The 13943-nt window shown below is 39.0% G+C and overlaps 1 protein-coding gene across 1 annotated transcript in view; it reads right to left on the bottom strand.

The window, feature by feature from the left end:
- The window catches only part of EXOC4 (exocyst complex component 4), a 736410-nt gene that overhangs the window by 56606 nt on the left and 665861 nt on the right, over positions 1-13943 (bottom strand). The window contains exons 15-16 of the mRNA XM_046669741.1: positions 11163-11304; positions 2067-2245 (exon numbers count right to left, since the gene is read on the bottom strand). Of these exons, the coding sequence (XP_046525697.1) occupies positions 2067-2245; positions 11163-11304 (321 nt within the window). The remainder of the gene's footprint in view (positions 1-2066; positions 2246-11162; positions 11305-13943) is intronic.

Below are 13943 nucleotides of genomic sequence, written 5' to 3'. Positions count from 1 at the left end.
TTCCAAACAACCTTAGGGACGTGTGGGTTACCATTTTTAAAAGTTACATTTTAATTCTAAATACTTGCAATTAAGTAAAGTTGTCTTCCATCTTTTGCCCTTATTCTTGCAAAGTTAGACTGTAGTAGGAAATTTCCCCTAGAACTCTACAGCTAGTCTGGCTACTAGCAAGAAGTCTACTATTTTTGTTATTTTCCTCTGCTAAGCTCATAGTCCCTCCACGGTGACCGTGGCCCAGACCCAAGCTTAGGCACATCTTCAGGTTCAGTGGCTCCCTCTGTCTTCAAAATGAGGTTTCATTTCATTTGAAGTTGGAAAGGACGAGGAGGATGCATTCTCTCCTGCTTCAGCTACACTCACCCACTGTTGCTTTAAGACCACAAACTCACTTGCATGTGCTACTACGTGAAAGTGAAGTTTTTTACTCAAAGGATTTTACACGTGGATTTTACAGTTAGATAATTTATTTATGTGAAAAATCTCTACGGGTCAAGAGATTTGGTGTGACTCTTCTGAGCCCATAACTTCAGGCATAATTTTGTTCTGCCATGGTATAATGCAGCCTGCCCTAAGTGTAGGCAATGAGGAGACGCATTATTTGTAGAGAATAATAAATAATAATAAACAAATTTATATAATAGGTATAATAAATAATAATCAATAATAAAACAAATTACAAGTTGGTTTGCTTTATATTGTCACTATGCATCAGCCATTCTAAACAGTATCTGTGATAAAGTACTCCTCCCTGCCACATCAAGGAGGACTGAGACCACTGACTCTTTCCCCCGCCTTGGGAAACTCAATTATTATGCCTTTTGAATTTAGAAAATTATATCCAGAGAAATCACTAGGTTTTTAAACAGGAAGTCTCAAATTTATGAATTCTTAGTTAAAATCTTTTCTGTGTCAGAGGATTACATCTGTATTTCAAGATGCTGTTGCTCAGAAGGATTAGATGTCAGGAAATGTCCAGGCCAAATGAAAAGAAAACTCTGGAAACTGCTGATATGGAGGGCTTGAAAGAGCCACAGTCAGAGTAAGGAGGAAGCTCTGTGTAGGAAGGGAAAAGCAACTTCCCAGATGGGCATTGTAGCTTCAAGAAATTCACAGTGTTGTGGGGCTAACGCCTAACTATTGAATCACATACTTTTTGGCTAAACACTTTTAGGGGCATTACCATTCAGACCACATCTCCATCTTTATGACATACTTTAATGGGAAAATAAGATTTTGGGGGGAGGTCCAAATTTGCTGGAATATAACTGTTTCATAAACAAGCAATGGCCATGCACTGACGCTTTCTTTCCTTACTTCAGGTTGCCACAATCCTTTGGACAATGTGCCTTCTTAACTGTTTTAAGTAACATGAGTTTAACTCTGTGAGAGACCATAGATGCTTCTGGCACCCAGGTCTGCGTACAAACCAAAATAAGAAACAAGGGGATATAATTTGAAGCCTAATGGGGGTCCTATGGTAGGAATTTAGCATGAAAATTTGGCTGGCATCACATTTTTCAAAATGTTGCAGGTGAACGCCTTGAGATGGTCCCGTCTTCCACACCCGTGCTCGCCTGCCTGAGCCTGAGGCAGTTAGGGATGCGGCCTTCCTAAAATCACAGTTAATCGGACGTTTCTGTTCTTTTCAGACAATAACACATTCTCTGAAAGAAAACGTCCCTTTCCAGTGATAATTTTAGCTAACGCAGGATCTTTCAGGGTTCTCTTCTCATTGTATGTTTCTTTTTCTTTTATGAGCTCCTCTTGAGTTAATTCATGGCCCACTCCACATATTTACCCAACTCTCATGAGTGGCATGTCAGGGAGGCAGCCGGGCTGCCATCTGCCTTATCTTGGATTAAATCTCCTTATCAGCCAGGAGCCATATTGTAGTCTACCTAGCCATACACAGAGAAGCTAGGTATTGTAGTTTTAATTTAAAAAACAAACCAACAAAAAACCCCAACCTTTTTCTACAAGTTTTGAACTTCAATAATACAGAAAAATCATGAAAACCTTCACCCTTCCTTCTCCCCAAACTCCCAGGAGCAGAGGCAGGGTCTGACCTTCAAATATATACTGGAACTTGTGCTGCTGCAGGCTGGCGCTCATGGCCTCTTCAATGGCGCTGATGTCTTTGTTGAGCTTGACCACCAGAGGGTCATAATCCATACTTTCCACATTGGCGACAATGGCATAGTTCCCCTCCTTTGCAAGGGGGATGAGATAGTGGAAACAGTGAACCCTGAGAAAGAGAGAGATGGGGAGAGCAGTTAGCAATAAATCTTTCTGATGAAAATAATGATCTTCTTGTGACAGAGTGACCGAATATTTAAAGCAGCAGTGACCCTGTAAATATTTACGTACTTCTTTCCTTTTTCACAAAAAGCCATCTTAGTTATTCGGCAGAACAGCTGAGCGATCTTGAGCAAGTCAGCTTCTGTGATTCTCGCTTGTTTAATCCATGCATTGGGGGTAGGAATGGATGAATTCCTTTCAATGACAGGACTGTATGCGTAGTCTGAAAAGCACTATATTTTTCAACAGATATTGCCGTAGTGAAAACGAGAGGCAGAGCTCACAGATCTTAAAAGTGTAGGCTTTGGAATGAGACTACTTTGGTTTCAATTCCCAATTCCAATGTTTACTAGCTGTGTGACTTTGGGCAAGTTACCTCCTGTCTCTGTGTCACAGTGTCCTTATCTGTGCAATGGGGATAATAACAACACCTACCTCACAGGATGCGCTGAGGAGCTACTGCATATAAAGTATACAGCACAGGGCCTGGCATTACTATTATATTTATTATTGCTAAGCTATTACTTAAATAAAATGCTTACTAAACATTACGCACTTGTTAAAAATTGTCCTAGGCCCTGGCAATCTAAGACACAGTTTGTGCCCTTAAAGACATCACAGTCTAATGTGGATAACAACAACAACAACAAAAGATCAAAAGAGGGCAGTGCCTCCCTCAGAAGCCCACATACCCAGGGTGCCATGGAAATCTGCTGTGGGACATCAGGAAAGGTTCAAGAAGGAGATGATACTCGAGACACATAAGAGGGATCTGAGTGAGCCTGAGGAAGGCGTGTATTTCTATGTTGAAATGGCCTGAGTAAGTTTGGTCATATACAATTCTTAGGTTCTTTTTGGTAAATATCGGTAACTGCCAAAGTCGGAGGTGGGTAAGGATAGATTACTCCATAACCTTTGTATTACGATGTAGTGAAAGCAGGTTTCAGTCCAAATAACTCTACCACATATACAGGTATTTATTTAAAAACAAAACCCACCATACATTGGTAAATACAGTTCAAACGGGCTGTTCTGTAAGCTCAGTGAAGTGTCCGCTCTGTTGTTTTGGGTGCTCTGTCTGCCTGATCTTGTCATGGAATGTTTGCTGGGCATAGACAAGACGACAATCCAGAGTCAGGACTCTGTTACCCTTATTGTTGGCATCAGGTAACAGAAATATTCCTTGACAAATGGCTGCAAAAGCCTTGGGCATTATCCCTAGTGATGCACCTACAGGTTTGACTATCATCTTTCTTTTCCTAAGTCAGGTTTACTGAGAAATAATTTACAAAGAGTGAAACTTACCCTTTTCAGTGTGCCGTTGCCTACAGCTGTATAATCGCCACCATAATCAAGTTATAGACCTCTACCATCACCCCCAGAATTCCCTTGCACCCCTTTGAGGTCAATCCCTACTCATACCCCAAGGCTCTTGCAACCACTGATCTATTTTCTGTCCTTATAGTTTTGCTTCTTGCAGAATGCCATATAAATGGAATCATTGGAGTATGTAGGCTTTGGAGTTTGGCTTCTTTCACTCTGCCTAAAGTAGCTGAGATTAACCCATATTGTTGTTCATTCCTTGTTATTGCCGAGCAGCCTCCTCACCTATGGACATCCTGCAATTTAACCATTCAGCAGTTCACATCTGCATTGTTTCTAACCTGGGGTGATTATGAATAAAGTTGCTTCATGTACAGATTTTTGTGTAAATATAAATGTTCATTTCTCTTGGGAAAATACCTGCAAGTGGGATTGCTGAATCATTCAGTGAGTATAGGTTTAATTTTATAAGACAGCGCTAAACTGTTTTCCATAGGAATTGTGCCACTTTCCTTTCCTACCAGCAATACACAAGAGTTCCAGTAGCTCCACGTCCTCACCAGCACCTAAGTGTTGTCAGTTTTTTTTTTTTTTTTGAGGAAGATTAGCCCTGAGCTAACATCTGCTGCCAATCCTCTTTTTTGCTGAGGAAGACTCGCCCTGAGCTAACATCTGTGCCCATCTTCCTCTACTTTATATGTGGGATGCCTGCCACAGCATGGCTTGCCAAGCAGTGCATAGGTCCACACCCGGGATCTGAACTGGTGAACCGCAGGCCGCCAATGCGGAATGTGCAAACTTAACAGCTGTGCCACCGGGCCTGCCCCTATGTCTTGTCAGTTTTAAAAAAAAATTTCAGCTTTGTTGATGTGTAATTGGCATATAAAATTGTAAGATATTTAAAGTGTACATCATGGTGATCTGATATTTGTATACTGTGAAAGGACTCCCTCCATCTAGTTAATTAACACCTCAATCACCTCACATATTTATCTTTTTTTTTTTAGTGAGAACATTTAAGTTCTATTCTGTCAGCAAATTTTAATTATACAGCACAGTGTTATCAACTACAGTCACCATGTTATACGTTAGATCCTCAGACTTTATTATTCTCTCAAAAATTTTATTTTTTTCCTTTTTCTCTCCAAAGCCCCCCAGTACATAGTTGTATATTCTTCACTGTGGGTCCTTCTAGCTGTGGCATGTGGGATGCCGCCTCAGCGTGGTTTGATGAGCAGTGCCATGTCCGCACCCAGGATTCGAACCAACGAACCACTGGGCCACCTGCAGTGGAGCGCGCGAACTTAACCACTCGGCCATGGGGCCAGCCCCCTCAGACTTTATTATTCTTATAGCTGAAAGTTTGTACCCTTTTACCAACCTCTCTGTTTCCCCCACGCCCATCCACCACTTATCTACTCTGCTACTATGAGTTTGACTTTCTTTCTTAGATTCCACATATAAGTGATACCATGCAGTATTTGTCCTTCTTTGTCTGACTTATTTCACTTAGTATCATGCCCTTAAATGTCTGTCAGTTTTTTAAAAAAAATTTGTCATTCTAATAGATATATAGTGGTATCTCACTGTGGTTTGAATTTGCATTTCCCTAATGACTAATGATGTGGGAATATTTTCATGTGCTTATTTGCTATCCATATATCTTTGTGTTCATGTCATTTGCTTAACTTTTTTATTGGGTCGTTTTTTTCTTATTATTAGCTTTTGAGAGTTCTTTATATATTCTGAATATAAGTCCTTTATTAGATATACATTTTGCAAATATTTTTCTCCCAGTTTTTGGCTTATCTTTTCATCTTAACAATGTCTTTCAAAGAATAGTTTTAAATTTTGATGAAGTTCAATTTATCATTTCTTTCTTTTATGATTGGTGCTTTGGGTATTGCATTTTACAAATCTTTATCCAAACAAAGTCAAAGATTTTTTCCTATGTTTTCTTCTAGAAGTTTTATAGTTTTAGGTTTTACATTTAGATCTATGATCCATTTTGAGCCAAGTTTTATGTAGGATGTGCAATATTCTTATAACCTATTCATGTAAAGGAATCCAAATATCTTGACTACCAGTTCATTTCAATGATGTCTGATCATCTTATCATCTGGTAATCAACTAATGACTAATTTCACCAATAAAAACTCATTCTGACATTCATGTGCTAATTGGCAAAATGTATAGTTTTGATCAAGATAACAGTAACTACATCATTTGCAGCCCTCTCTGGAATGTGACCTTTCTGATATCATGAAAGTTGATCAACCCTGGAGTGGGATTCATGACTAGGAAACTGATTGCTACTTGGTTGAAATTTAAACTAAGTAGCTCTTAGTTGAAAATAAAGTCAAGCCATCAATGCAAAAGCATTTTTACAGTAAATTACAGATGTCATAACTCTAGACAATGGGAAGACCATGTACAAAGCCATGAGGGTGTGAATGGAGGACAGTTTTAAGGAGTGATGAGTGGTTCCTTCTGGTACACACGGATCACATGACAGAGGCATGAGGTGAGCTTGGGAAGATGGGCAGGGGCCAGGTCATCATAAGCTTTGGAGGCCATTGAAGGACTCTGGACTTATTTGAGAAGCCACTGGGAGCCTTAGAAGGATTTTAAGAGGTGAAATGATATAATCAAATATCAGCATTGGCAAGATCTCTCTGGCACAGTGTAAAGGGTGGATTGACAGTGGAGAACAGAAGCAACTGGAAGTAGAGAAACCACTCAGGAAATCACTATGAATTGGAGTTGAGAGCTTAGGAGATCCTAAAGTAAGTGGCAGAGCGGAGAGTTAAACACTGTTTTAAGGTACTATCTTCCCTTCTCAAAATGACTAGAGACAAAAAAGAAATTAAAATAGTCACTGGCAAATGTCAAATTCACATAGTGTTCTTTTTTCCTTTCGAATTCTGGCATGTTGTTGCCGACCTCAACATGACTTTGGCATTAATGTTTTCTGCAAATATTGCTGATTGCACAGCGGGATGGTTGATTTTTAGAAAGTAGGCACTTAGGATCCCAACAGTGACAGGCAGTTGCTGTTGAACGCACTTAGAGCCATCCTGATGGTGAGAGAAATCAGCTGATAAAGGTGACATTCTTGGCATCTTGGACTCTAACGGCAACTTAATTTTTTTCTTCTAAAGTTCAAATAGGAAAAAAAACTCAACAATTTTTAATGGCCTCACCATGTCTTTCATCTCTTGAGGGTGTCATTTGCATTATGCTTCAAACTGTGGGAAGGCATTGCTTGGTGGTTACATGTGACCTACAGTGACACAGGTAAAATGTCAAATGCTCTTTGGATGGGTCCTTCAACATAGAACCTACCGGATTTGAGAACACGTTTTGGTTTGAACTTTAACAATGTTAAGGAAAAATATGGGCTATGGATATAAACATATTTCAGGAAATAAGACAAACTTTTGGCATTTGAGGTTGTTCTGGACTTCTTGCTAGTATTTCCCATTAATTTTTTGTTTGTTCTATCTGTGCTTTCTTATTACAGTGGCTTCTTGGGTAAAAGTGCCAGAGACAGTGTCTAACCAGCCACTTCTTCATCGCACCAGCTCTTGGATGACAGGGCCAAAGTTCTAATTTCCTTTTACAACAGGATAGGAACAAAACAAACAACTGATTATGATGACAAGAATGATGTTGGACATGCAGTCTCTGTACCTCTTAAATACAAGTAGTGGGCTACCAAGTGAAAACAGAATCTCCAATCAATTCATCTTTTTTCTTTTTTTTGCTGAGGAAGATTAGCTCAGGGCTAACACCTGTGCCAGTCTTCCTCCACTTTATACGTGGGTTGCTGCTGCAGAATGGCTGACAAGTGCCCAGGATCTGAACCTGCGAATTTGGGCTGCTGAAGTGGAAGGCACCAAACTTCACCACTACATCACAGGGCTGGCCCCTCAATTCATCTTCTTTAACAAGCAACAGGTTTTGTTTGGGGAAACAGCACTTATTTTATCTTGGTTTGGTTTCAAACCAGCTAATCCTCAAGAGTCACTGAAGTTTTTATTGAGTACCTATTATGCAGCAGGACTATTGCAGGTTCTGGGCCGTAACAATGAACAAGGCACACCTGATGCTGCCTTCTGGGCCCTAACAGCCTCCTCTGCAGTCACCCACTGTGGAGACCCAGAGCACTCAGCAGTCTCCCCTCTTTGAGTATTATCATACTACAGTATAATGATTTGCTTGAGATGTGTCTTATTCATTTTGCACCATCAACTGTACAAACCAGGGGAAAAAAAGCTTGTTACTGTGACAAGGAAGGAATAAAGCGTGTCAACATTCACTCTCTGAGCTATACGTGGAGTGTTCCGCCTAGTTTTATGTACCATACTTCAAAAAGAACAAAGACGAAAGGGAGCATATTCATAAGAAAGCAACCTGAATGTTGAAACTATGTTATATGAGGAGGTGAGGAAGTTTAATTTAGAAAAAGTAAACATGTTCAGTGTTCTTAGTAAAAATAAGGAAAGATAATTCTGCATCCAGGACTCTAAAATTCAATCATTTTGATATTCCTTCTTAAAATGATCTTTTTCTGTTTTTAAAATAATGCTGAAGGAGATATAGAAGTGGGTGTTTCAGCACTGACTTGTTTCTCGTAAAGTTAATAAGTAATGCGTAAAGTATGTTCAGCATTATTAGGAATAGGACCGCCAAGATGTACAAAAATAAAAAGGGCACAATAGAGGTGAAGACTCAAATGTGTTGAAAATATCCCACTCGGAATTCACTACACTACAAGCAAATAATTCCTAATGTCGAACACCTCGTGCACCCACACAATCAATAGCATAAATTCTAGGAGCTGTGATAGTAATTAATTTGATGTTCTCTTGTTTTTCTGTGCAACCCAGGTAACAGAGGTATCAGAATGTTACTGGCTGATTTTTTTTTCTGTCTATTGCATTTATCTATTCATTGAAAACACCTGATTTATTTCACTGTCAGCTTGTAAATAAATAGAGAGCACATCTAAAAATTATCATAAAACAAATCAGAAAACATAGAGGAAAAGTCTTTATTTCTGGATAGCTGAATGTAAGGAATAAGATCAGAAATAATGATGAGTAAAATAAATTCCAAATCTGCAATGCTATTTCTTACTCCCTTCACAAATGCTCACAAGCAATACAGAAGTAACTCATTGTACAAGATAATGAAGAATGAAAAAAGCAAGTGGCATACAAAAGAAGTGACATCGAAAATACATTATCAATTAGGCTTTGCCTGAGCACACCTGAAAGATATCCAAGCTCTGACTAGAGTCCAAATGTATGAACCAAAGTCCTGTTTACATTTTTAAAACCTAAATTTAGTAAAGACTCTAAATGAAAAGATACTCTATCAACTTTAATAATGTCCCATGATAATACAGGAGAAAATATACTACTGTACCCTTTCTGATCCTGAGGTTTCTGATCCTGAAGTTTCAAAAGTATACATCCAACTGTCTGTCTGACATTGCTACCTTGATATCTAATAAGCATCTCAAGCTGCATGTCTCCAAAACGGAATTCTTGATGTCTAGCCCTCCCCAACCTCTCCCCGCTCTGTCTTTCTCAGCTTAGTTAATGGTCCTGGCATTCACATAATTGCTCTGGCCCAAAGCTTGTGGTTTTCCTTGAGTCCTTCTTTTCCCTCACTGCCACCAGCCCCTGTGCCCAATCCAATCTATCAACAAATGTTATCAGCTCTACCTTCAGAACACATCCCAAATCTAACGCTTCTCACACCTTCACCTCCGCCACTCTGGTGCTCATAACTGGTCTCCACTGGTCACTCTGTTTCCATTCATATTTCTCCCTGTAATCCCTTTTCCATACAACAGCCAGAGTGTTCTCTTAAAAATAGGAATGAACGAATTGATGAATCTCTCTCCTCTGCTTTAAAACCTCCCATGGCTTCTTAATGCACTTAGAATAAAATTTGAACTATTCACTTGGTCTGTAAGATGCCACAAGGTGTCGGGCTCCATGACCGCCACATGCTCAGGCTCAGCCTGCCTCTTTACCTGTCCCTCCACTCCTCCCCTCTCCTTGTTCACTGGGCTACAATCACATCGGATTCCTCTCTGTTCCTCAAAACTATCAAGCTTGATTTTGTCTCAGGACCTTGTGAGTGCTGCTCCCTCTATCTGAACTCTTTTCCGGTAGGTCTTTGTACAGATGCCTCCTTTTTGTTGCCTTGTCAGTTTCTCTGACCACTCCATCTAAAAAACAAAAAAACAAATCCTTCTTTCTAGTCGACCCCAGCCGCTCTCTGCACTGTCCAGTATAACAGCACTAGCCGCATTTGGCTATCGAGCACTTGAAACGAGACTAGTCCAAATTTTGATGTGCTGTAAGTGTAAAATATGCAGACTTCAAAGGCTTAGTGCAAAAAAATGCAAAATCTCATTAATAATTTTATGTTAATTACACATTAAAATGATAATATTTTGGACTACTGGGTTAGATAAAATATATTTTACGTTTCCTTCCACTTTCTCAAGTGTGACTATTAGAAAACTTAATTCATCTGTGTGGTTCACATGTGTGGCTCACCTTATATTTCTATTGGATAGAACTGCTTGATTCCATTATGCTATTTTGGTTTTTTAGTTGCACTTATCTGAAACTTTCTTTTTTGTTTACTCATTGGCTGTCCTGCGGCCTCCCTCCACCCTCTGCCCCCTCAGTAGAATGTAGTTCCATGACGGCAAGGACCTAGAGTGCTTTTTTTCATTGCTGTATCCCAATTTTTAGAGCACAGCCTGGCACCAAGAAGGCATTCAACAAATATTATTGAATGAGTAGATGAATGATTGAAGATTTCCTAGTCCTTTTCTTCCTCCCATTTCCACAGGTGTGATAATAGCTAATCAGAATATTATCATCAGATAAAAGCTAATCAGAATATTCTACAATGCAGAGGAAGGAATAAGAATCCAAGAGTATGGCATCTTTGAAACTATTTTCTTCAATTATCATTTAACTTAATCTCTTCAATTGGGTTTTAAGTTCTTGAAGAAAGGGATCATGGTTCTTGCGTCTCTATACTCCCTCCTTGATTAGCAGAGTTACTTAGTAAAAATGTCAGTGATAATCAAGTAACCATAACTGCACAGCTACCACATTTGACCACTTACTATGTGGCAGGCATTATACTAATTATTTATTATTTCATTTACAAAGTCTATAAGTTAGGAATTATTGTTTCATTTTTAAGACAAAGAAACAGGGTGAGTAAAGTTAATTAACTGCCTTAAGATGGCCTAGCCAGCTAGTAGAGACATTCAAATTCAGATCATTCTGATACAAACTCTGAATCACCATATTCACAATACAGCATGTCCTTAAAAATTTTAACAGTGACTGAATAACACTAAAAATCACTTTCAGTGTAAAAAAGGGACAACATCAATAATAATCAAAAATTATGGTGATACTCTCCAGAAATAAGCAAGGGATTTATGACCCACAGTGCATGTAAATCACAAAGTCTTGTACTTGGCTGTGTCATACCTGACTTCCAGATGTAGGACCAGCAAGCAGCGGTCAGCCATATCCTGGAAAGATTTGGCAAGTTCGCTCAGAGTCTGCATGATCTGCTCTGACACTGGGGGGAGATCCATGTTCATGTGGCTCTCTTGAGCAGGAGACATCACTAAAAGAAGGGGTGAGGACAAAACACCAATCATTTTATTAGATGCCTACAGGTTTTTTTGAAATGACATATTATTTTGTTGCTCATCATGCTGTTTTTACCAATTTGGCTAATGCTAGTGTTGGCAGCATTAGGCATCCAAGACATGTTGGACTATTTTTGTACTTGATTAAACACAGAAGCCCAGCTGATTGTCTTGAATCAATTCACAGAATGATAGAAACAGAATCTCAGAGTTGGAAGTGAACTTAGAAGTCAGTCATCTGGCCCCATCACGAGGTCTATGTTTGTATAATTTGTACATCTTCAAGTGGCTGTTCAGCCTGTGGTTGCACATCTACACAAACATTGGGGAAAGGAAACTCAATAGCTTTTGAAGCAGTCATTCCATTTCTGAAAGATTTGACCATCTAGCATCAAGCCATATCTGTCCTCATTAACTTCTAATCATTGGCCCAGATTCTACCACCCTTGCAATCATTCTCATGTGTGTCAGTACTTCAAGTATTGAAGATATCTCTTTTGGCTTCCTTGAAGTCTTCTCTTTTCCAGGCTAAATGTCCCCAGTTTTCCAACTATTCTTCAAATAATCAGACTGAGTCATTTTACAATTCTCGTAATTCACCAAAAAACATTCTAATGGTTCTATATTTCCCTCAAAATGTGGGATTCAAGACCAAACATAATGAATACTACAGAGTGGTCTGCCCTGACTAGAAAGACTGATTAATTCTCTTGTTCTAGATGCCAGGCTGCTTGCATGTCAGCCTACAATCTTCCAGGCGTTGAGGGGAGTGGCGGTGTGTTGTATTCTACTTTAACTCACAGAGAGCTTGCAGTCAGCTAAAAGCCTTAAAAAGGTCTTTTTGGAAAATTTGATAAAGCTACTTTCTATATGTCTCTCAAATAATTGATAAAATATTTAACAGTACTCCAACATTTTCTTCAGGAAAATACCAAACAGCAAAAATGTGAACTATGTTTTTCTTATGTCTAGACTTCTGTTGTATATCCAGTTCCCCACAATTTCTCAAAGATCACCAACAAGAATTTGGCAATTTCACTCAAAAGCTCTTTTGGTTCTCTAGAGCCTCAAAGACTGGTCTTGAGTCTTGGCTCCACTACTTACTGATTATGTGACCAAGAGCTAATTACTTCTATTCTGTCTGCCTCAGTTTCTTCTTCCGTAAAACGGAGATAATAGCACCTACAGCATGGGGTTGTTGGGAGCATTGAATGGGTTAATGTAGACAAAACACTTAGAACAATAGTATATAAAACTCAATGTTAATATATATAATACACGCAAATAATTATTACTATTCTTTAGTATGTGATTTGTCTAGGTTAAGTGTCTTAAGATCAATTACAGCAACAAAGTACTTAAAAGATAATTCTATCCATCTTGAAGTTCAATTTCCATTTGTCAGTATTTTTTGCTTTTCCACCTGAAAATTCTTCTCCCTATCAGAGGGTACAGTGTCCTTTGGAAGAGGGCTCCCCGGACTTAGAGCACATGGCATTTGGTGAGGTACTACTGACTAACGCAGGAGGTGTTCACCTTACAGGGTAGGGAGTCAACATCTGGCTGCAGCAGTATCTATAGTTACTGGCTTTCAGTGCTGCGTCTATTCCTAGACTCTGCCAAGCCCAGAGGAGAGCCCAGAGGGATGGTCAAGACTTATAAGGCCAAGTGGAACCAGACTTTAATAAATTAAAATACCACACAAACATTAAAAAATGAATTTTGTTCAAGGGAACTGACGTGTAAGGAAGATGAGAATGTAGTGATGTAGATTTAAAATTTTACCAGCCTTGGCATCATCTAAGATATTCACTAATGTGATTTGCAGGACTGGATGTGTGACACTGCATGTCCTCTCTAATTTAACATCATTCAAGTTGTTTGATTGCCAGGTGAGATCACGGTCTTCATAATGTTTCCATTTGACAGGATGTATGAAAGCAACTGTAAGTCAACATTGTTCTAATATTTCAAAGCATTTTAGCGCTTTTGAGCCTCTGGATTCCTCTGTTGTGTGACGCTAACTGTGGCATGGTGAGGTATCTATACAGCAATGAAAAGAGGAAGAAATCAGACTTTGAAGAAATCAGACTCGAGGTCTGAGGTCCAAAGCTATACCATGTAATCTCCCAAACCTTATCAAAGGCATTCTGGACAAATTCCACCAAGAAAGTTAAAAAAGTCTCCCTTTCTTATTATAGAAATATACAATTTCATCATGTGTAGCCAATGACCACTGCCAAACCGTGCAAATTAAAAAAAAAAAAAATCCAAGTAGAGGAAGTTAACAGCAAGATAAGCAGCCAAGATAAAACTTGCAAAGATTGAGGTAAAAGTAGTTTAGAATAGCATCATGCTGTACATTTTGCTCAACCATAATCTAAAGCAAAAACACCTCTTAGTAAAGCAGCATGAAAAATTATGCCCAGAACACTTTTGAAAAGCTGGCTTGTGAATTCCTCAGGGTTTACTGAAATTTACGAAGTTTTCTTAACAAGAAAGAATACACTGAGCACAGAAATGCTGAGCACTGCAAAGACAACACCAAACAATTAACTAGCTCTTAAATGTCAAATGGAAATCTTCAAAAAAAGCAATGCTGACAGAATCTGCT

The sequence above is a fragment of the Equus quagga genome, chromosome 8, assembly GCF_021613505.1.
Source record: "Equus quagga isolate Etosha38 chromosome 8, UCLA_HA_Equagga_1.0, whole genome shotgun sequence".
NCBI lineage: Eukaryota > Metazoa > Chordata > Mammalia > Perissodactyla > Equidae > Equus > Equus quagga.
Note: the sequence above shows the minus strand (reverse complement) of the source record. Positions and strands in the feature narration are given on the sequence as shown.